At 45.3% G+C, this 21,087-nt stretch overlaps 1 protein-coding gene across 1 annotated transcript in view; it reads right to left on the reverse strand.

The window, feature by feature from the left end:
* LOC139060478 (probable thiopurine S-methyltransferase) overlaps positions 1-21,087 on the reverse strand; it is a 51,426-nt gene that overhangs the window by 5,728 nt on the left and 24,611 nt on the right. The window contains exons 2-3 of the mRNA XM_070539620.1: positions 8,311-8,403; positions 7,573-7,702 (exon numbers count right to left, since the gene is read on the reverse strand). Of these exons, the coding sequence (XP_070395721.1) occupies positions 7,573-7,702; positions 8,311-8,403 (223 nt within the window). The remainder of the gene's footprint in view (positions 1-7,572; positions 7,703-8,310; positions 8,404-21,087) is intronic.

Raw genomic sequence — 21,087 nt, forward strand, 5'->3', positions numbered from 1 at the left:
ATGAGAGCATTCATCTGCTCCCTTACAAGGTCAGCAAGGCGAACAGATTTGGACATTGAACTGGAGAGGTTGGGTGCGGCACGCCGACAGGCAGAGAGAAGGTATCCACGCACGAAGTCTCTCTTGGATCTGAGGACTTCACTACGCATACAAAAGAAAGTCCAGCGTCGTATAGAGAATTTGGAAAACAAGCGCTGGAAAACTTTGAGTTCCTTGATCCCTCAAAATTGCTCTCACAAATATGGAGAACGGTTAGCAGTATTCGCTCACATCCGCATCAAAGGAAACCCTTTGATGCTCTGGCACTCTACCAACTCCGCTCGGACCTTGAAGGTGCTGAAGAGTTTTGTGTGCGCTTAGCTGGGTCCGTCCTGATCATTACTGACGGAGCGCTGAATGACATCCCTCTGGCAAGTGTACGAGAAATGAACGTGCTATTTTCCTACCAAGAGCTGGACGCTATGTTGGGGAACTGCGGACGTTCTTCGTCACCAGGACCAAATGGCATCACATACGCTGCCCTATATCACCTTGGACATGACGCGCGTGGTGAGCTGCTCGACTACTACAGTGTATCTTCGCACAATGGCGTCACTCCGAAATGATGGAAATCGATCCGCTTGATCCCCATTCTTAGACCTGCAAAGTCTCCGCTTGATCTATCACCATATCTTCCGATTGCGCTTTCAAGCTGCGTCGGCAAAATGATAGAAAGAATTATTCTTGCTCGTTTGGAATGGTACCTAGAGCGATACAACATTTACTCGGACGCCGTTGCAGGCCTAAGTTGAGGCCGCCAGTTGATCGACAACGTCACTGATATCGTAAACTGGGTCCAAGAAGAAAAAAACCTAAAGCGCCTATCAGTGGCACTTTGTCTAGATATCAAAGGAGTATAGAACAACGGCACCAATGAGGCCATACTGAACTCACTTGAGGCTGTGGGTGTTGGTGGCCGGACATATAATATATTCGAGACTATTTGACTGAGACGCACTTTTTCTTACAGACCAAAGACGCCCAAACTTCCGAACACAACATCTGTCGTGTTATGCGGAAGTGTGAAGTGTTAAGTCCCATAATGTTCAACCACGTCCTGGTAGGACTAGCGGAGTAGTTACTGCGCACAGTTCACGTCTAAATATAGGCCGATGACATTTGCATATGTGCCTCTGCGGTGACTCGCTCTCAGGTATGAGCCAGGCTTCAGCGGACGGCAACCATGACGGCATCTTATCTCCGAGAAGAAGGCCTCAGTGTGGCTACTGAAACGTGCGCAATGGTTGGCTTTACGCGCAAACAAATGGCATTGTCATTGTATCCCATTTCATGATGACCAGGAAGTTGAAAGCTTCCAAGAGGATGCGGAAGCGGCAATGGCTGAAGTCAAAACAAAATACACTATACTGATGGGCGACTTCAATGCCAAGGTAGCAAGAAGCAGGGTGGAGAGAAGTCAGTGGGGAATATGGCATAGGCAATAGGAACAGCACGGGAGAGTAATTAGTAGACATTGCAGAACAGGATAATATATGGATAATGAATACCTTGTTCCGCAAGCAGGATAGCTTAAAGTGGACGTGGAGGAGCCCGAATGACGAGACTAGAAATGAAATAGACTTTATATTCTTCGCTAAACATGGCATCATACAAGATGCGGACGTACTCAGCAAGGTGCGCTGCAGTGACCACAGGATGGTAAGAATACGAATTAGCCTAGACTTGAGGAGGGAACGGAAGAAACTCGTACATAAGAAGGCGATCGATGAGTTAGCGGTAAGAGGGAAAATAGAAGAATTCCGGATCAACCTACAGAACATGTATTCGGCCTTACCTCAGTAAGAGGGCCTTAGTGCTGAAACAATGAACGACACTCTTATAGGCATCATTAATGAGTGTGCAATAGAAGTCGGTGGTAACTGCGTTAGACAGGATACCAATAAGCAAACAAACAAGACGAAATATCTGATCAAGAAACCCCAATGTATGAAAGCCTCTAACCCTAAACCAGAATAGAACTGGCAGAACTTTCGAAATTAATCAACAAGCGTAAGGCAGCTGACATAAGCTGACATAACATATATTAAGGATAGAATTGAACGTGCTCTCAGGAACGGAGGAAGCCTAAATGTAGTGAAGAAGAAACTAGGAATTGGCAAGAATCAGATGTATGCGTTAAGAGACAAAGCCGGCAATATAATTAGTAATATGGATGAGATAGTTCCAGTGACTGAGGAGTTCTATAGAGATTTATACAGTACCAGTGGCACCCATGAAGATAATGGAACAGATAATATTCTAGCGGAATTTGAAATCCCACAAGTAACGCCAAAGAACGCCTTGGGAGCTATGCAAAGAGGGAAGGCAGCTCAGGAGGATCAGCTAACAGTAGATTTGTTGAAGGATGGTGGGCAGATTGTTCTAGAAAAACTGGCCGCCCTCTATACTCAATACCTCAGGACATTTAGCGTACCGTAGTCTTGGAAGACTTCTAACATAATCCTAATTCATAGGAAAGAGGACACCAGAGACTTGAAAAATTATAGACCAATAGGCTTGCTGTCCGTTGCCTACAAAGTATTTACTGAAGTAATCGGAAATAGAGTCAGGTGCACCTTAGACTTCTCTCAGCCAAAGCACCAGGCAGGATTCCGTGAAGGCTACTAAACAATATACAATATTCACACTATCAATCAGGTGATAGAGAAATGTGCGAAATATAACCAACCCTTATATATAGCTTTCATTGATTACGAGAAATCGTTTGATTCAGTCGAAACCTCAGCAGTCACGGAGGCATTACGGAATCAGGGTGTAGACGAGCCATATGTAGAAATGCGGAAAGATATCTGTAGCAGCTGCAAAGCCACCGTAGTCCTCCACGAACAATGCAACAAAATCCCAATTAAGAAAGGCGTCTGACCGGGAGAAACGATCTCTCTAATGCTATTCACAGCGTGTTTACAGGAGGTGTTCAGAGACCTGGGTCGGGGAAAATTGGGAATAAAAGGTAATGCAGAACACCTTAGTAACTTGCGATTCGCTGATGATATTGCCTTGCTTAGTAACTCAGGGGATCAATTGCGATGCTTGCTGACTGACCTGGAGAGGCAAACCAGATGGGTGGGCCTAAATATTAATCTGCAGAAAACTAAAGTAATGTTTAACAGTCTCGGGAGGAAACCGCCATTTACAGTAGGTAGCGAGGCACTGGAAGTGATATGGGAATACATCTACTTAGGGCAGGTAGTGACCGCGGATCCGGATCATAAGACGTAAATAATCAGAAGAATAAGAATAGGCTGGGGTGCATTTGGCGGGCATTCTCAGATCATCAACAGCAGCTTGCCATTATTCCTAACGAGAAAAGTTTATAACAGCTGTGTCTTACCAGTACTCACGTAGGGGGCAGAAACCTGGAGGCTTAAGAAAAGGGTTCTATTGAAATTGAGGATGACACAACGAGCTATGGAAAGAAGAATGATGGGTTGTACCGTTAAGGGATAAGAAAATAGCAGATTGGGTAAGGGAACAAAGGCGAGGTAATGACATCTTAGTTGAAATCAAGAAAAAGAAATGGGCATGGGCAGGACATGTAATGAGGAGAGAAGATCACCGATGGTCATAATGGTTACGGACTGTATTCCAAGGGAAGGAAAGCGTAGCAGGGGTCAGGAGAAAGCTAGGTGGGTGGATGAGATTAAGAAGTTTGCAGGGACGATATGGCCACAATTAGTACATGACGGGAGTAGTTGAAGAAGTATGGGAGAGGCCTTTGCCCTGCAGTGGGCGTAACCAGGCTGATGATGATGATGATGATGATGATTTATCCCATTTCATGCAATGGTCAAGCTGTGTCCTATGTTAAGGCGTATCGCTTTCTGGCTGTCATCCCTGACCACAACCTCTCGTGGGGCTCTCAATGCGTCTAGTTGCCGTTATTCAGGTCTTCAAGTTTTTTTGCGGGAAGAACTGGGGTTCACCACTTGATTATATGTTGCAGCTGTACAGGATACTGTTTCTCGGACTCCTGCATTAGTCTACCAGTTTTGCGAAATGTATGCAAGCTGAAGATTCGCACTTTCGAGAGCATACTTGGTCAAGTCCTACGCGCGTGTTTAGTGCGGCCTCGGTGCACCTCAACAACAGCAACAATTGTCATCGCGGGATACCATATAATGCAGACACAGGTGGCTGTCGATACTGTCAGAGCGCACATTCGTTATCTGTCAAGGATCTTCAACCATCACTTAGCCTCACTACCAGCCGAGAGACCTCAAGTGACCTTTTCGAAAGTGAGAAGCGCTCATCGAGAGTGAATCTTATACACCGGCACCGAAGCCGTCATCTACCCTGTGGTGCCTGCGACCGCCTCAAGTGAATTTTGCTATTTCCGGAATTCCTAAGAAGGCCAATCATCCATCGCCAACTCTATAGCAGTTAACGCTCCTGTTACTGCATAAGAAGTATCAAGACCGCATACATATATTTGCCGACGGTTCGACCTCACCTACCACCTCAACTGCCGCATTCGTCGTTCCAGCTAAGCAAGTTACGGTCAAAGTCAAATTGTCGCACAGGTCTACATCTACGTCAGCAGAACTCGCAGCTTTCCATTCCACTGACGTACGTCACCGAAGAGCCGACAGAGATATGGGTTGTGCTTTGTGACTCTAAGGAAGCTCTTCACATTATCAAGTCTGAATTACATCACAGAGCTTACGAGCAGATGATATCCGACATCAGGTAATCACAACACCATGCTCTGGAAACAGGACACAACAATATCTTTCAGTGGATTCCTGCTCACTGGAGCATCGTCGGCAACAACTTTGCTGACAGGGCTGCCCGGTTTGCCCAGGAAGACAACCAGATGCGTCCAATTCCTTTGGCAAGGTAAGACGCTGCCAGGCAACTTCGCCTGCTGGCAAGCAAAAAATGGAAGATTTCTGTAGTTCGAGAGCATTCAATTGCCATTTGTATAAGCTCGGCCCTATGCTGCGGCTACAACTGCCATCTAGCCTTCCCCCCGCCGGCTTAACAACCTTGCTCTGCCGCTTGTGCATGGGAATAGCATTCACATACGCCTACTCCTATCCTGTCGGAATGGCCGAGAGCCCCATGTGCGATTCTTGTTGGGGCAAGAAAACTAGAGAGCACCTATTGTGAACCTGCCACGCTACGACCTACAGCGCTCTGTTTGAGGACCACTTTAAACAGATTGGACTCAAGACCGTTCTCCGAGTCAAATATACTCGGACCGTGGCTTCACCCGTCATGGGAACGAAGTGCGATTCACGCGCTAGTACACTACTTGAACAGCACCAGCTTAAGAGACCGTTTATATTATCCCTGTACATCCTCTCACACGCACTCAGTGGTTTCTCTCTCCCTCGTTTCCTCTTTCGATTCCGCTTTCTCCCACCACAAATGTAGGGCAGCAAACCTGGTGCTCGCCTGCTTGACCTCCTGCCCTTTTTTTTCCTTGCTTGCTCTCTCTCTCTTTGTCAGACAATGCTTCTACGGAAGTACGATTGCAGACCTTTTTTTATTTTTGACTGCTTAAAATTGCAGCCACGAAAGCTTTGTCATTTATTTTGCTGTGATTTGCTGACTATGGCAATCTTCACAACACGTTTCTCAGGAGAGTGACAGACAGAGAGAGAGGAGAAGCAGGGAGTTTAACCGAGCACAAGTTTCCAATTTACTACCCTGCGTGCACTTTTCAGAAAACAGGCGTAGAAATATGCAAGAGGAGAGAGAAAAATTAACAGCCGCTCTAGGCGTTCACTGAATCAACTGGAGCGCAAGACCACAATAGTTAATTCACCGTCATCTGTTCCGAAATTAAGACACATCTACATGCGATGATTACCCCTGCCGACAGACGTGCGTCGTCGAACATGTGAAGCACAGTGGCAGTCCTGTAAACACATTTGTATGATGTGTACAAAAGGCTTCGTGAAACAATTTCATGCAAGCTTTCCGTGATAACTTATCCAGTAACATAATTTACGCTATTGATTGGATAATATATTTAGCAGCATCTGAAGAGGACAGAAGGGAGACGTTGACGACACGATGCGTTAACTTCACCAATCTATTCCTAGAACAAAAAAAATCAAATTTATGCACCATGCACGGTATTGCCGCACCTGATCAATAAGTTAAACCAAGCTTTCAAAAAGTGCGGTTCCTTTATTATACAGGTCGAAAGAACGGGTGCTCACACAACTTTGACCACACCGGTGGATAGGCTATTCCTCAGTCATTCAGCGTACATTTATCTTTGTGCTTGGACAAAAACACAATCTTCAAAGGAGCGTCACCACATTCATGACAGTGGAGAGACAGAGGGTCGTCACACTACTCTGTCATATTCATGCCATGCTCTCTTAAGCAATCATTATAATACCGTCCGGCCTGTCCTATGTGCAGACGTGAACAGCCTGGTCTAGAGGGCGTCACCGGGGGTCTGAGGAGCAGGGCAGCGCCGTGTAACGTTAGACGATGGGCATGAGCTAGGTGTCCACTGCGATCGCGCAGCAAAAAGACACGGGTTCTGCTTATCGCTTCTTTGTAGTTCCCCTCATGTGTGTTTGCTGCCCGCCGCCATGGCTATGCTGAATGTCTATGTAGCTTTCTTATGACTTTCCCGCGGCATGTCTGTTCCCCATACCAATGTGGCATACTGAATGAGAAACGTGTCTGCAGAGCTCCTCCATCGCACATCCAGCATGGGGCAAAAAACATGTACGACATTTTTTCCTTTCATCTCCGCCAATTCCACATGGTTTATTCACGAGACGCTTTACTAATTGACACCCATTATTAATACCAGTAAGCGATGGTAGTTGAGAATATAAGACATCAAAGGCAGCACCGTTGACTGTTCGTCACAGAGACTTAGCCTATGCTCAAGAAGGGAATTAGTATCTTCTGTAATATGACTTGTAATACCTGTTTAACAGTTTCGATCGTAGATACCAATTTACAAATATATATATAAATAAATGAATATATATATATATATATATATGCGTGTGTGTGTGTATGTGTGTGTGTGTGTGTGTGTGTGTGTGGTTCATGCATCAAGCATTCCATATCTGGTGGAAAATGTTCTGGCAACAATGTCATAAGTACATTAGTATACCTAAGGCTGAGTATGCTTGTTTGCCGTACTCAAAGTTTCCTCCCATGTGTACTCACAAGTTTACGTTCTCCCATAGTTTCTTTCCTCAAAAGACTTTCTGTGAGAAAAAAAAATGTGAAAGAAGATGTTCAACCTCAAATAATAAGAGTTGAAAGTAATCCGAGAGCCTGAGTAGGACTGGCCCATACGCATATTTTATATTTCAGAAAAAAGTTACTCTATCATATGCCTTTTAGATTTTGATGTCAAAAACTGCGATCATGATGCTAATTATTGTAAATTGCCCCAGAAGGAGTGTAGATGAGTTTGGGGGCAACAAAATGTAGGCTTTATTTCAACATGAGGAAGGTCAAATGATAATTTTTTCCACGCTTCTTGCAATGCTGTATCTGAAGACTCTAGGTCGGAAAACTGCCTACCCTGAATATTTTGCAGTTAATAATGGGACAAGTGGCCTCTTCCAGTTGCAGACCACTCTCGGTGAAATAGCTGCGCACGCACTCTTCCACGAATTCCACACCGATGACGGTGTGCCCAAGGTCATAAAACCTGCAACGAATACAAGGTAACATGACAAACAAAACAAACAATATTAAACTACAACATAGATATGATGGTCTAAAAATGACCACTTGATTTTAGACCGAACCCTCCCTTTTTCCCTGTTAGGGGTTTGTCAATTTTCCAGCGTCAAAGTTTTATTGATAGCCTTATATGATTATTTTCCTGGAAAGAACGTCTCGAATGTTTATACTTTAGGTAACGTGGACTACGTAGAAGCAAACAGAGCCACAGCCTTCAATTGCGAGATTTAGCGTATCTTGTATTTCTGCTTTTAGCAGTTCGTAAGTTTTTCTCATTTGAACTTGTAAGCTGAAAGCATGATTCGATTGAACATTACCATTGCAAAGATATATTTTCATGGAGAATTCCCGTACACATTTCAAACAAACAAAAATTGAAGGAAATCTTAAGCAACAGCGAGTCAAACCAATAAATATTTGTTCCTGACACTGTGACACACCTCTAGATGATATTTCCCCAAGACATTGTTCAATTACCTGCCAAAATACTCAAACGTTTCTTCAGGAGACCATCTTCTCTATACAGCAGGTGAGAAGTAGCTGAGACTCAAGTTAGCCAGGAGGCTTACTCACCACTTCAGTTCTCGTGCTTTTCCGCAGAGGGGTATGAACACACGTGCACGCGATTTTCCCGCGATGATAACTTCTTTGTTGTCATTCAAAAGTCTAAAATAAACGTACTTATTAAGTTTGACATGATCACCAAAATTCTCAAGGAACATTCGCTTACATGTCTGAGCTACTGGGCAGTATATAGCTCTCAAAAATCACAGTACACCGTGCGCAGGCGAATAAAATGTCAAGCATTTTAAAAATAAGTTTACTGTCATAGCGTAGCGGCGACAGCCCAAAGGAGCATATAGAGAATTCGAACAATAAGGTCGCGCTCAGAGGAAAGTTAGCAAATAATATGAACACAAATTAGGTGAATCTACATTTACAAGTATCACTTATAAGATGGAAAATGTCTTGTTGCTGCCGAAGTTAAAGGTTCTTTTAGTAACCAAACATAGATAGCAGAACCGGTGACCTCCTCTCATAGGGTATGCTGGTAATGAAATTTAGTGTGTGTCTCCTGCTTTTATTTGAGAACTACTGAAACTACAATAAAACAATAAAGAAAATACACTTGTCCCCATGTGACAGGCACGTGACATGCACCTTCCGAAATTTCGCCAGTGATGACCATGCATGAGATCCTATAGTTATGGCGCCACGCAGCCATCATTTTCTTAAGCAACGTATAATGGCGTATTTAATTTATTGCGCTATCTCAAGCAATTTCCCTTGAGACGGAGCCGTGCTGTTACCCCTCGCTTTGTCATCAGCGAACAAATTATCTTTTGGAGCTGAAAACGCCTTCTGATACATTCAAAAGCTACATATATGGCTTTGATTAGACTTTATATATTCAATTTATTAAGGCGATGCTTTCCATGACTCTTCCCCCTTGCCTTTCGTCGTTTCGTCACCGGTTATATTTCAGATTCTGTATCATGGACAACTACGGCCACTCCGTAGGTGATGAATGCGGTCTTGCCGCGGAGGCAACTTACGTCACTCGAAACCTGCAACACCGGATGTGCTGTTAGGTACCTGCCCAGCCTTCGCCACTGGCCAAGAATAAGTATGCCAAACTGAAGTGAGGATTATGAAGACTGAAGTCGATTACGGGAGAAACAGAACAATTAAAACGGAATAAAAGTTTGTATAGCTCTCTCCTGGCTTTTCTTTTCTTTCTTTTAGGTTTGGTGTTCGGCGTTGTTTCCTCGACAAGAAGGCTAAGTCATTACTGAGAAGTGCGTCTATTAGTGCGTTGTGAGGGAGGGTTCAGTAGTGTGCGTGTCATTCGAACTAAGGGTGTTCGAACCTTCAAGAAAGTGGTTACCAAGAAGGGGCGTCTCGCTGAACGGGCAAGCAAATATTATACCGCTACACACAAACGCAAACTAAGCGGATGCACAGACAAGGACAGCCGCCAAAGTTTGGGAGCGAACAATGCGGTGACGGCCCCGTAGAGATGCGTGTGTTCTCCCTTCGGCGCCAAGATGTGCAAGTAACATCTACACAAAGCCTCATGATTGAGAAACAAGCCAGTTCCTTTGACGGTTCAAGCCCTCTTTTCAGAGGCAATGTACATCAACGAAAGCGCGATCACTGATAAACTTGTTCACTAGCTATGTAAAAAACGACAACCATTCCATTTTGTGATGATGGAATCACAGCGAAAGCTGACGACAGTGAAAGCACTGAAATTAAAAGCAAAGGGCTTTCGCCGCCATTCCATCTTCGCAGAGTGGAATGGTTCTCTTTTTTTTTTTTTTTGAGTTGCGAGTCTGGCATCGTTGCTTGTTCGGAGGTGCGCAGGCTTGCAATTGTCGTGTTTGTTCAGCATCGCGGGAACGTTTTTCGTTGGTGGTGGTTTTTTGCCGATGCCGTTTACATACTCGTTGCTTTTCATTCAGGTGTTTCTCGTACGCCCCATCGATAACGCAGCTGTTTTTAGCGCCAATACCCCTCCTGCTTATATACTACGATAACCTTCAGGCCACGCTATTGTTCACGGAAAGCGGTATAACCTGTTCGAATTTTCACAGCTGCGCCGCCGCACTGCACCCGTATGGGTTTGTTAAAAATCGCTTAGTCCGTTTCTGTGGCCGGACGCCGAAAACACTACGGAAGCTGAGTCATACACAGCTTTCGCTGTGAAACTTAGCGCTCAATTAGCTTGAGTATGTTCGCTGGATCTACAGAATTTTTCCTCTCGTGTCTGAGACGCATTTCTGAAGGCAGCGAATTCGTGGTAACAATGAACGTCTTTATCCGCGGATACAATTGTATGTGCTAAATAAATAATGACCAGATGTGGAAGAAATCTTGCTTACTAACACAAGGTCGTAAGAATTTTAGCACACACACCAACTTTCTGGTGCGCGTACACACAGTTATGCTTCTGGCTGGGGCAATATTTTGGTGACATTACCAAAGCGCATTTAGGATATGAGCCTTAATGCTTTACTGAAAGAATCTGAACGCATTTCAGTAACCACAAATGTCTTACTTTTCTTGACTTATTCGTCAATGTAGTGCAGCTCAAAAAAATTGTTCATGGGACGGGTTTCATTGCGCCCAGCACCGGACAAATTAGAATGTGCTCTTTCCGACGTTGAAGCTCTGCACATGAGCAGTGGCACAACCCGCCGTGGTTGCTCAGTGGCTATGGGGTTGGGCTGCTGAGCACGAGGTCGCGGGATCGAATCCCGGCCACGGCGGCCGCATTTCGATGGGGGCGAAATGCGAAAACACCCGTGTGCTTAGATTTAGGTGCACGTTAAAGAACCCCAGGTGGTCGAAATTTCCGGAGTCCCCCACTACGGCGTGCCTCATAATCAGAAAGTGGTTTTGGCACGTAAAACCCCATAATTTAATTTTTTTTTTAGCAGTGGCATATTTCTAGTGAGACAGGTTGATGTCATTTAATATCACGGGAGAGCGCCACATGCCCATGTATCATGTTGGCGACAAAAAGGTTTCAAATACAGCGCACACCCGGCAACACATCCCCAGTTGCACACACCATGTGACCCAAGTTAGTTTGAAAGAGGTTCACTGAAGATCAGCTCATAGTGAGTCTCATATACTCTGTGAGGAAAATTAGTCATGTGATCGGCCTCAAAAACGATTTCATCAGCACGGGAGCCCGATTCTCTACCCACGGACCATGGACGACAGTGCGAACCAAGCTCGAGGGAAAATGTTTGGCGACATAAAAAAACGTAAAAACAGAAACATTTCTGAATGCACGTCGAGTATTCTAAGAATGCTAAGCATATAAGAAACATACAATATTATGATTTCGGACACGAGCGATTTAGAATACCGTTATACAGAATCATTTACGGTAATCAAACATTGCTCTATCTTATACCTAACCTCCTCCACAACAATAGTTATCACGAACGTACTGAAAAATGTACTTCTATCCATAGTTGAGAAAAATCCGTTGAGAAAAATCCGTTGAGAAAACTATCCGTAGAGAAAAATGTTACAATGTATTTACTACTTGTTAATGTGTCCTAAATAAGCTCTTGAGTAAAAAAAAGTTTTATTGTTCTATAATCTGTGTATTCTGTTGCGTTTTCTAACAGTTATACATTGCTAGGAATAGTTGTTACATTTTCTATAACGCTTGCACAAGCTTTGTACTCTATAATATGTTGCCATTTATGTACGCGTTTGTTCTTGTTATATGTTTTTGCTGTTTCATTATTGTGTGATTCTGTTACTTAATTTAAGATGCCTAATCGCGTTGTTACTTCTGTTCATGATACTTTCTCTTGTGGTGCTTTAATGTACAAAGCCATTGTTTTTCTTTTTTTTATTATAACTGCTTCTGACGAAATGTATGGGTGGAGGGACCTTAGTCAGGCAGAGTTTATGTGCCTTTAATCCTTTCAACCCAGGCAATGTATGTCTGTATAAACAAACTGAACCTAAACTAAAACCGAAACCCCGACGATTGCGTAACTCACGCAGGCTATATAGAGTTTAAATTCCGGATTGCGTGCCATGTTTGTGAAACTATATGTTCTTTATGCAAATGCGGCGCATTATAGACTTTTTGTGTGCCTATATACCATTAAAGACCACTTTGAAATTGTCAAAAGTTCTGCGTTATAGAGTAAATTTGCTTAACAAGACTATTTCCGGTGCGGGTTGGCTCATGCTATCAAATGTTAGGGTCAGCATCGTATTTTTATCTTTGCAGGTGGTATAGTTATACAATAACTTTTTATTGATAAAACAAGCAATCAGCTATAACAGAGGACCTCAACGAGAGCACGTTATGCTAAAACATGAAACTGCCTGTATCACATTGTTGAGCTAGATTAACAGGCTTGGAATGAATTTTACATAAGGGAGTGGCATACCAACTAAAAAAATCCCACCGCTTAATCTGAGTAATTTCCTTAAGTTTTTTTTTTTTTAGTTTGCTAAGCCACCATCAACTTCGGAAATATTTCTTCTGATTGGCGCGTATTAAGCCATACAACCAAATGTAATCTCAGAACTACCAGATGCTCGGAACTATCGCTATGGGTGCAAAATGGAAATTTTTATCACCATTATATCTATTTCAATTGTTAACACGCATGATAAAACTTCCCCAGTTCTACTGATATAAGTAGGTATCAGACATATTTTTAATATGCCTATTCACATGCAACTTTATAACAACTTTCTGTATACTTCGGATACTTTCGGTACTTCAGCCACTTTACGGAGGTCTCCTGAGTATTTACCTTTGTCCCATTCTCTCTCCCTAACCGTTCTCCAAGCCAACAGGGTCGCTGGATATGTAGCACTGAGCATGTGCCGCTGTTGAATGACCCTCTTTGATTCCAGGTAGGAGAAATTCGTATGTGCCAATTAGTCGGTGCCACTGGCCAATGAAGCTGACGGAAAATTGGGCCACTGGGTATTTACGTGCCACAAGGTACGTGCCCTTCTTCAATTATTATTATTGAAGTCAACTTCCGTACAACTGATCTTACACTGACACAAGGTGTCCCACAACCTCATGAAGCTTACGCAAAAGCACAATGTTAATCTTGTCTTTAGCGCACCATGGAAATTGGCCGATATATGCCCCATGCTGAAGAAAGAAAACGCAGGACCATGCTCTAAGAACCATCCAGCGCATTACACCCAATGCACGAGAAATGTCGTATATGAAATACCGCAACGTTGCAACCAGGTATATATTGTGAAATGGGACGACGTTACAATGAAAGGGTGCGAAAGCGCAATTGGCTAGTAAATAATGTGCAGGTTCATCTGGCGGAACATTGTAAACGTCACAAATGCCGTCCCTACCTTGACGACCCCAATGGCCCTTTAACGTAAAACTATTCCAATATGTTTTTATTCCAATCTCCTAACATCAAATTTTCGCAACCGCTGACGCAAGCATCGGGCGGTGACCCATGGAGTTGTCTGAACAGAACAATAGGACGCTCTCCTCGTTCATAGGAGGTAACTTTTGTTTCCTTTCAAAATGAATATATTTACCTACATTTAGCGGTTATGCTTATCTAATTAGCGAACAAGAGGCGAGGAGCACGCTGACGTGGAGAGGGTTTCAATGCGGCCGAGCCAGCACAATGAAAAAAGACAACCAGATGAAGAGGGAGATGCCAGCGTCTGCGATTGGTATGCTTTTCCTTACTTAGCTTGCGGTGGCTTTGATAAAATTGCGGCGGCGTACAACGCACATGTAAAAATGCCGCTAAAATCGATCCTCAAAAAAGGAGTGTTGGCAGAGCGATGTCGTATACGTGCAAAAAGGGCTCGATAATGTTATACAGCCGGTCTCCGGCTATTTGGAAAAAAAAGTACGGTTTTGTTTGGCATATTAATGCGTACACGTCACGTCGACGCAAACGAGTTTTAGCGGTTTTGTGACGTCGAGTGACAGACAGTTGAAGGGAGTACAGCGTGAAACCTTTTGACTGATAGCAGATGCTTAATTGCGAAAAGGAGTCAAATCAGATATAATGATTTTTATTTTGTTTCGTCGTTACATATGTAATCACTATGTGTGTGTCACGTGCTCACATCAAGCTCCAGCTGTATAAATTAGCATGTTCTACTCCCTATGTGGTGCGCTTCAATGGATGAGGTAACCCGCTTCCCGCCAACTTGTGGTGTTTGGTATGTGTCATTGCTTATGTACGGCTCTTCAATGAACCGCTTTCGCTCCAGCTTGAGTCACTGAGTATATGAAACCAACAAAGTGCCACACTTTGGTGAACCTATTCCATCTGAATTTGCGTCACTCAGTATGGGCAACTGAATTTGAGGCACTGTTCAAATAACATATTTCCAAGAACTGGGTTTACAAGCTGTTCGCCGCTGGTGTGCGCGAGAATGTACGCCCATCTTTTTGGAGGAAGTATTGGATGCCTGCTTTGGTAGTCAACTAAATGCAACAGCATACATGGAGGTCTTCAATTAACACCCTTGACGCAAGCTTGTGTAGCTGGGCATGAGTCACTGGGTATGTGCCGCTCTCCAATGACAATACATAATAACATAAATTTCTCTGAAGCTAAGTTCCCGCCAATTAAATTCAAGCAATCTCGTTCCTATATATATATATATATATATATATATATATATATATATATATATATATATATATATATATATATATATATATATATATATATATATATATAGTAGGCAAAGAGGGATTCTTCAGGCTACCTTTCAAACGTAAAGAACTTGAGTGGTGCTACAATGTAAACAGAACAAGTGTTTAATTTCGACAGTTTCGATCGGTGGACCGATGTTCGTCAGGGTTTACAAAAAAATGGCAGTTCGGCCGTGGTAGGGAAGACACCAGACCGGGTACGCGGTCGTTCTTACATACATCAAACCGAGAGGAACAGTTGTGACAGTGATTGATTTTCGGCGCCTTGGTAGATTTACAGCGGCCTTTGGCAGCTATGCAGGGCAAGAGGAAGGCGGAGTCACATGTATGTAGAGCAAGGAGGTAAGTGAGGAAAAAAAAAGGAAAAAGGAAAAAGGAAAAAAGAAAGAAAACGGAAAGAAAAAGAAAAAAGCACACAGGAGGAGGGAGACGTAAGACGGAGAGGGAGGGGGACGGGAAGTAGCGGCAGCTAGGTTCCCGTGCACGCGAGGCAAGGAGGGAGAAAGCGGTCGCTCCGCAGCTCCAGTGCGTGGGCTGCTGTTGTAGCGGGAGCGGGTGGCGGGGGGCACAATAGAGAAGGGGCCCAGAAGGAAGACAGAAGAGCGGCACCTTGTAGAAAGAAACACAGTGTCACAGTACAAATATACAAGGCATGGCCCGTTCCGGCAGCTTTGTGGTCCAGCTATGGTGCGAAAAAAAGAAAAAAAATAGTTCCAAAGAAGAATATATGCATGGGATTCGCAAAGCAAGTGCGCCCATGGGCTTAGATTTAGGGACTCGAGTTAAATAGCCTCCTTGTGGTCCAGTTTTTGAACGTTTAACAGACAACCGACATCAAGTCAGCACGTGCGTATTTCAGGAAGGGCAATAGGTCACTCAGAATGACCACTTCAGTGGCAGGGTCCAGGAAACTGAATTTATTGGTTTTCCGCTCGCCCTCTTGAGGCGCATGCGGAGGGGTGAGCAAGCAGTGAACAGCCAGCGTCTCAATTTTAGAGTACATAGCATGTATTCGCGTTTCCCATGCACTTTCACGGCATATCCCGGAGGCACGTCATCCGCCCCGGACTCTCATTAATTCCTTTAGTGTACGTTCCAAATTTATGGATGAAAAAAGATTCTCTCTGCTCGCGTGCACGGGTGTGTTGGAAACCAGATTGCAAGAGCACAACGCTCACACGTTCAAAGGAGTGATCTGGCAGCCGAACGTGCCTGGAGAAGGGTAAATTGGGGAGACTTTTCCCATGCGCGCGGTGATTGTTAAACCGCAGGCGGAAAGGGGTCTCTGTTTGGCCGATATATTCCTGCTTACACACCTCGCATCAAATTTTGTACACGACGTTACTGGAATCACAGTCAAGGTTTTCGGTAATTTTATATACGAAGGGCGAGTTCGATGCTTCAGCCGTGTCTGCTGTTGTCATGTGACGGCATACCTTGCAACGAGGTTTCCCACACGGTCGACAGCCCTTGGGCGTGTTTGACTTCTGTGTCCTCGCCCTGACTAACAAATCCCTTAAATTTTTGTTTCTTCTATACACAACCCGAGGCGGCTGCTTGAAGATAGTAGCGAGTCGGATGCTCTGTTTCATGATATTAAAATGGGGGGTGAGAATGGCATTGACCCGCGGAGCACCGGTGGTGTATGTGAGGACCAAGTTTGGATCTGATTGTGTATTGGTATTGCTAACCTTTTCTCCCATGATCTGTGCTCGATCTAAGCTGCGGGCGCGTTCAATGGCATCGTCTACTATTTTTGGAGGATATTTCTGGCGTATGAGAGCAGATTTCAGTTTTTCCGCCTGTCGTTCAAATTGCGCAGATTCGGAACAGACTCTTCTGTATCTGTGGGCCTGGGAGTAGGGAATGCCTGTTTTGCAGTGATGGGGGTGGCTACTATAAAAATGCAGATATTGCTGACGATCTGTCGGCTTTTTGTATAGGGACGTGGAAATGCGACCGCCACTCAGTGACAAAGTGACGTCGAGGAAGTGAATACTATTTTGGGAGAAATTGTGCGTAAAGCAGATTGACGGGTGCAGAGAATTGAAATCGGAAATGAAGTCTAAGAGACTTTGTTCATTGTCGGCCCACACAAAGAAAATGTCATCCAGGAATCGCTTATAAAATATTGGTTTTACGGCCGAGTTTGCGAGGAAGGGTATTTCTATAGATGCCATAAAGATATTTGCATAATTTGGCGCCATCTTCGTTCCCATGGCGGTTCCACTGATTTGCAAATAGTGCTTGTCCTCGAACTCAAAGTGATTATATTTCAGTACTAGATTTAAAAGAGCCTCAACTGTGTCTTTATCTAATTGCCTAGGTTGGCTGGAGCCAGCGTAAGCTGAAACTGCGGAAGCTATGCCCTCGGCGTGAGGTATGTTGGTGTACAAAGATGCGACATCCATAGTGACCAAGTAACCCCCCGCCGGTACCGTCAGGTTTGATACCTCCCGAAGGAAATGATTTGTGTCTTTAATGTACGAGGGAAATGAAGATGGGATGTCCTTAATGAGACTGTCAATAAAGCTGGATATTTTCTCAGTCACTGTTCCATTACTGGAAACGATAGGCCGACCGGGATTGTTTATTTTGTGGATTTTGGGTAGTAGGTAGAAACGGCCGGGGCCAGAGTTTCTTGGTATCAATGCTTTGAGCGTCTTATCGGTTATCTGCCCTGCCTTGCGCAGAGTGGTTAGGGCGTCCTTTATTTCGCTTTCAAATTTCTCGGTAGGGTTGCTTGGGAGTTCTCTGTAAAATTTAGAGTTTCCCAGTTGACGGAAACCTTCGGCTATGTAAACATTCCGGTCAAGTACCACCACTGCACCACCCTTGTCCGCTGGCTTAATGACAATTGTCTGATCATCACGTAGAGTTCGCAGTGCCTGCTCTTCCTCTTTTGAGAGGTTACTGCGGATGGGACGATGCCTCTCGTACTCTTTTATAATGTCTTTTTGAACCGCACAAATATACATATCCAAGTATTTGTCGCGTGCCTCGCCAGGTGCCCATGATTTTTCGGAGAGTTCAGGTAGCCGGTCAAGACACCCTTCTGTAGTTTTTCGATCATAAAAGTATTCCCGTAGTCGCAAATTTCTCGCGAAGTCATCCAAATCTTGAAACAATTGAAACTCGTTCATTCTTCCTGACGCCGGACAAAAAGTTAGACCTTTCGAAAGGAGATTTAGTTGCGCACTCGACAATGGGCTACTCGACAAGTTTATGACATTTGAGGCGTTGCCCACTGTCTCGTGTTTTTTTCCACTGATTACTTCAGAACAATCGGTCGCCTCGGATTCAGGGTTTTGGCTTTGAGAATCAGCTCTGATGGCCGTTGGGATATTGTCACGCTCCCGTTTCTTTCTTTGTTGTTCTTGGATATTGAAATTTTTCCTTCCCTCGTACTTTACCAGTTCCAGCGCTTCCAATTCAGTGAGCTTTGACTGACACAACAGAAGCTGCTCCTCGTTTTTAAGCTGCGATGCTCTACGCACGCTATGTTGTGCCACCAGACGAGTGAGCCCAAGCGAGGCCTCCCGCAGTATAGCATTCCAGTGCTCTCTTTCTTTTTCGTCAAAGGTGTCCATTGCCAGCTTCTGTTTTACCTGGAGACCCTTCGGTGCGACGCCCGAGGCTAAATATTTATTCATATTGGAGGCATGCATCTCAAATCGCACACGCTTGTCAATGGTCTTACGCAACGTCATGAACCCGCGGGACCAAAAAGTGCCGGATCGCGCCGTACCTGAAGTGTTGGCCAGTCAATCTCTCGGCGTTGGCGCTGCGCAGCCGACAGCCTCGGCGTAGGTGGGGCGATCTCCGCGGTGTCCGCTGCCCTCCCGGCAACCGGCGCCCCTGGTCGTGCCTGAGCTCCGGGCACGTGCAGCGTGTTGGTCCGACCCGTCACAGGGGGCAGCCTGGGCATCGCCCGGATGGTATGGTGAGCCCCGCCGCGTGGGCCCGGCGTAACCATTCGAGGTGTGATCACGCCAAGATCCATGCAACCGTCCGCCGCCCCGCAGGAGCACGCACCTCAGGTGACTGGCAATGATGGCCACCCCCTCGAAGCTGGGGTGCACCCCATCAGATGCGAGTACTCTACCTGGGGGCAGCCACTGGAACTCGTGGTCAAGGTAGATGGCGTTCCTTGTCCGCCGGCAGTGATTTCGCAGCAAGGCATTGAAGTGACATGCCTCCTTGTTGAAGCGCTCGATGTACCGTCTGTTGCGACACGCTCGGCGGCGGTTTGGTGTTCTCGGCAGCACCAAGGTGGCGAACAACTTCTTGATTTCCGGGCGCAGCTTGCGAATTGTGTCCAGCAGGTTTCTATACCACTGGAATACCATGCTGCCTGACTGAGAGGTGAGGTCGTTCGTACCCACATGTAGCACCAAGGTGGTCACGGAGCGTGGCACAAAGTCCAAAAGCGACAACGCGTCTTCAATCGATGCACATGACTGCGAGACGAAGGCTGGGGCGTCGTCCTCGTGTGGATCAAAGTGACCGAAAACATACTTGGTCTGTGAATCGCCGATGACGGCACAATGCGGTAACTTATGCGGGAATTTCCATGAGATCTGTTTCCCTGTAGCAGGTTTAGTAGCCATGAGTAGTAGTAGTAGGCAAAGAGGGATTCTTCAGGCTACCTTTCAAACGTAAAGAACTTGAGTGGTGCTACAAGTTAAACAGAACAAGTATTTAATTTCGACAGTTTCGATCGGTGGACCGATCTTCGTCAGGGTTTACAAAAAAATGGCAGTTCGGCCGTGGTAGGGAAGACACCAGACCGGGTACGCGGTCGTTCTTACATACATCAAACCGAGAGGAACAGTTGTGACAGTGATTGATTTTCGGCGCCTTGGTAGATTTACAGCGGCCTTTGGCAGCTATGCAGGGCAAGAGGAAGGCGGAGTCACATGTATGTAGAGCAAGGAGGTAAGTGAGGAAAAAAAAAAGGAAAAAGGAAAAAAGAAAGAAAACGGAAAGAAAAAGAAAAAAGCACACAGGAGGAGGGAGACGTAAGACGGAGAGGGAGGGGGGCGGGAAGTAGCGGCAGCTAGGTTCCCGTGCACCCGAGGCAAGGAGGGAGAAAGCGGTCGCTCCGCAGCTCCAGCGCGTGGGCTGCCGTTGTAGCGGGAGCGGTGGCGGGGGGCACAATAGAGAAGGGGCCCAGAAGGAAGACAGAAGAGCGGCACCTTGTAGAAAGAAACACAGTGTCACAGTACAAATATACAAGGCACGGCCCGTTCCGGCAGCTTTGTGGTCCAGCTATGGTGCGAAAAAAAGAAAAAAAAAACAGTTCCAAAGAAGAATATATGCATGGGATTCGCAAAGCAAGTGCGCCCATGGGCTTAGATTTAGGGAGTCGAGTTTAATAGCCTCCTTGTGGTCCAGTTTTTGAACGTTTAACAGACAACCGACATCAAGTCAGCACGTGCGTATTTCAGGAAGGGCAATAGGTCACTCAGAATGACCACTTCAGTGGCAGGGTCCAGGAAACTGAATTTATTGGTTTTCCGCTCGCCCCCTTGAGGCGCATGCGGAGGGGTGAGCAAGCAGTGAACAGCCAGCGTCTCAATTTTAGAGTACATATATAGCATGTATTCGCGTTTCCCATGCACATTCCCGGCATATCCCGGAGGCACGTCATCCGCCCCGGACTCTCATTAATTCCTTTAGTGTACGTTCCAAATTTATGGATGAAAAAAGATTCTCTCTGCTCGCGTGCACGGGTGTGTTGGAAACCAGATTGCAAGAGCACAACGCTCACACGTTCAAAGGAGTGATCTGGCAGCTGAACGTGCCTGGAGAAGGGTAAATTGGGGAGACTTTTCCCATGCGCGCGGTGATTGTTAAAGCGCAGGCGGAAAGGGGTCTCTGTTTGGCCGATATATTCCTGCTTACACACCTCGCATCGAATTTTGTACACGACGTTACTGGAATCACAGTCAAGGTTTTCGGTAATTTTATATACGAAGGGCGAGTTCGATGCTTCAGCCGTGTCTGCTGTTGTCATGTGACGGCATACCTTGCAACGAGGTTTCCCACACGGTCGACAGCCCTTGGGCGTGTTTGACTTCTGTGTCCTCGCCCTGACTAACAAATCCCTTAAATTTTTGTTTCTTCTATAC

Source organism: Dermacentor albipictus, chromosome 5, assembly GCF_038994185.2.
Source record: "Dermacentor albipictus isolate Rhodes 1998 colony chromosome 5, USDA_Dalb.pri_finalv2, whole genome shotgun sequence".
Lineage (NCBI taxonomy): Eukaryota > Metazoa > Arthropoda > Arachnida > Ixodida > Ixodidae > Dermacentor > Dermacentor albipictus.